Source organism: Rhinopithecus bieti, unplaced genomic scaffold (genome assembly GCF_001698545.2).
Source record: "Rhinopithecus bieti isolate Rb0 unplaced genomic scaffold, ASM169854v2 scaffold_33891, whole genome shotgun sequence".
NCBI lineage: Eukaryota > Metazoa > Chordata > Mammalia > Primates > Cercopithecidae > Rhinopithecus > Rhinopithecus bieti.
This window is the reverse complement of record NW_016814426.1, coordinates 3,777-6,848: the sequence shown is the minus strand read 5'-3', so window position 1 is coordinate 6,848 and position 3,072 is coordinate 3,777. Positions and strand designations below refer to the sequence as shown.

The 3,072-nt window shown below is 40.8% G+C and overlaps 1 protein-coding gene across 1 annotated transcript; it reads left to right on the top strand.

Moving 5' to 3' along the window:
- The first annotated feature begins 942 nt into the window (after positions 1-942).
- Positions 943-1,905, top strand: LOC108514165 (olfactory receptor 10J1-like). Its single transcript, XM_017850229.1, is given in 3 exon segments — positions 943-1,281; positions 1,283-1,784; positions 1,787-1,905. Coding segments are annotated over 3 exon segments (960 nt in total).
- The last annotated feature ends 1,167 nt before the right edge of the window (positions 1,906-3,072 follow it).

Here is a 3,072-nt window from a genome sequence, read left to right as displayed (position 1 = left end):
TGAAATATAACATAAATTGAACTCATCCTCTTCCTTCAACAAAATGATGTACCTTTGGCGTAGCTGTTTTTTTATATTCAGGGTCTGCTTTTGCTTTAGGTGAGAGACACTTAAATTTGCTGTATCTTTCCTGATACAATTGTTTATCTCTGCAGAGTGGGTGTAGGCTTACTCACAAAGCTGTATTGGCTATAAATTTGCCTTCTGGTTTAGGGAAGGTAAAGATGTAGCATAGTTTATAACGTACGTGAATCAGTGCTCTGAACTGTCAGCAGACTTCCATCACTCAGACAGAAGTGGGAGAGGCTGGTCGTTGGCTAAGATTTTCCTTTTTCTTCTCGAAGACAAGATGAACCTTTCTACTTTGCTTCTACTTCTTAAAGGATGTGCAAAGGGGATGATTCATAGTCTTGAAAGAAAAGACATCACTAGTCCATCCCTAAACAAATTATTTTAAAGCACCCAATCCATGCATAATTTGGAGCTAGTGAAATATGAAAAGATGTAAAGGGTATTTTAAAGTTGCTGAGCATTTGTGTGAGGTGAGGCAGAAATAATGAGGTAAAAATAATCCAAATAAACATGAAAACCTCCGAGTGTAACATGGTTTTATGAAGGGTTGAAAATGTGCACTTGTCTCTGAAGAGTAGGAAAGAAGAGGAGAAAAGAGGAGTCATTCCAGATGTCGGGGAAGAAGAGTAAAAATGAAGTAGGAGCATGCATGGTTATACAGTGAAAAAGTGAGACTATATGATTCTGTGATGCATGGAAAATTATAACAGATGGTCACAGAGTAAAAATATTTTAAGTAAAGATAAGTAAACCCAGAGATTAACTTAATCCACTAGGAAATATATCCCCAGATTTATAACTGAGAACTATTGAACTTCAATCGATTTCAGAAATGTGCTTCCACTGTTTTACTGAGACTACGTGACTTTCATGCTTTTATGTTTCAGATTTGGGAACCAATCAATGAAAACAGAGAACTTTACTCTCATCACTGACTTTGTTTTCCAAGGTTTCTCCAGCTTCCATGAACAGCAGATCACCCTTTTTGGAGTGTTCCTTGCACTATACATCTTAACCCTAGCAGGCAATACCATCATTGTGACCATCATCCGAATAGATCATCATCTTAACACACCCATAAACTTCTTCCTGAGCATGCTGTCCACTTCAGAGACTGTATATACATTGGTCATTCTCCCAAGGATACTCTCCAGCCTCATAGGTATGAACCAGCCCATATCATTGGCAGGGTGTGCCACACGGATATTCTTTTTTTGTAACCTTTGGCATCACTAACTGCTTCCTGCTCACAGCAATGGGATATGATTGCTATGTGGCCATCTGCAACCCCCTGAGATACATGATCATTATGAACAAGAGGGTGCATATCCAGCTTGTCCTGGGGGCCTGCAGCATTGGGCTGATTGTAGCAATAACACAAGTGACATCTGTATGTAGGTTACCCTTCTGTGCTAGAAAGGTGCCCCACTTCTTCTGTGACATCCGACCTGAGATGAAACTCTCCTGCATTGACACCACTGTCAATGAAATCCTGACTTTGATTATCAGTGTGCTGGTGCTTGTTGTACCTATGGGTCTGGTTTTCATTTCTTATGTTCTCATTATCTCTACAATCCTCAAGATTGCTTCAGTTGAGGGCCGGAAGAAGGCTTTTGCCACCTGTGCCTCCCACCTCACTGTGGTCACTATCCACTATGGCTGGGCCTCCATTGCCTACCTCAAGCCCAAGTCAGAGAACACCAGAGATCATGACCACTGATCTCAGTGACCTACACTGTCATCACTCCCCTACTGAACCCTGTGGTATATACCCTGAGAAACAAAGAGGTCAAAGATGCTCTGAGCAGAGCTGTAGGTGGGAAGTTTTCCTGACCGTTTAGGAAGAGTTCTCCTGAGGCTGTCAACATCCACACTAGGCAGGAATATGAGGTGTAAACTCGCAAACCCTTGTCTCCTAGAGACCTGCCCCTTAAATAAGAGGCAAAAGAGGAATAGCAGTTTCATAAAACTGGGAGTCTGAAGCTTTAAATAAAATTACTGGATGGAGTGTTATCCGTGTTTTGGGGGATAAATAGACAGACAAGGATAAGATATGCCTAAATAAAAGGTCAGAGGATTTTGTACTGACCTTTTGGTTCCTTTGTGAATCTCCACCTAATGAAGGCAATAGAAAGCCCCTTGAGAAAATGGAATCCAAGACACACTTAAAATCTTTTTCTACAATCCCTTTCTTCCTATGCTAGAGCAACAGGGCTTCTAAAACTGGATTCCCTATTGGAGTATGTTTATGACATGTCAAGTAATAAGTTACTGTGTGGGGAGGGAGAGTGGCCTCAGGATTAGATAGCCCAGGAGAAATAGATTTTCTCTCCAGGATGTGTTAATTTATCCCAGATTCTAGCAAAACTGCTTATTAAATATGGTGAGCATAGACAGTTTAATTAGAGATCGTGGCAATTCTACAGTCATCATGGCAGTCTTTTGAGGGCACAATCTGAGATACTCCTGGATCCTTTCAAATTTGGTTAAATCAGAAAACACATAATGGGCCAGAGCTATGAACTAGCCTCTGTGATAGGTCCTGGAGAAATAAAGATAAAAAAAGCTTCCTTGCCTGGCTCCAGGAAGCTACAAGTCTAGCGGCAAAAACAAGCATTTGACAGTATGGTTTCAGTTCTTTATGATAAGTGACGTTTACAAACAATTAAAGAAGAACTCAGAAAAAGAAAGAAAAGGAAAAGGGAAGAGAGAGAGACTGTTGGAGATGTCAGGGAAGTCTTAAAGAGGAGGGGACCTGTGATGTAAACTGGTTTTAAAACACAAGAGATTGTCTGAATGATAAGAAAGAACTCCAAAGAGAAGAAACAATGTAGCTACAGGTACCAAAACAAAAGGACTGATCAGGGAACGAAAGATGATTCAGTTGTGCTGACTTCAGGACATGGAGGAAGTGGGGACTGGAGATAAAACCAGAAGGGTTTTTTTTTTTTTTTTTTTGGTGAGACAGGGTCTTGCTCTCTCTCCCAGAATGGAGTGCAG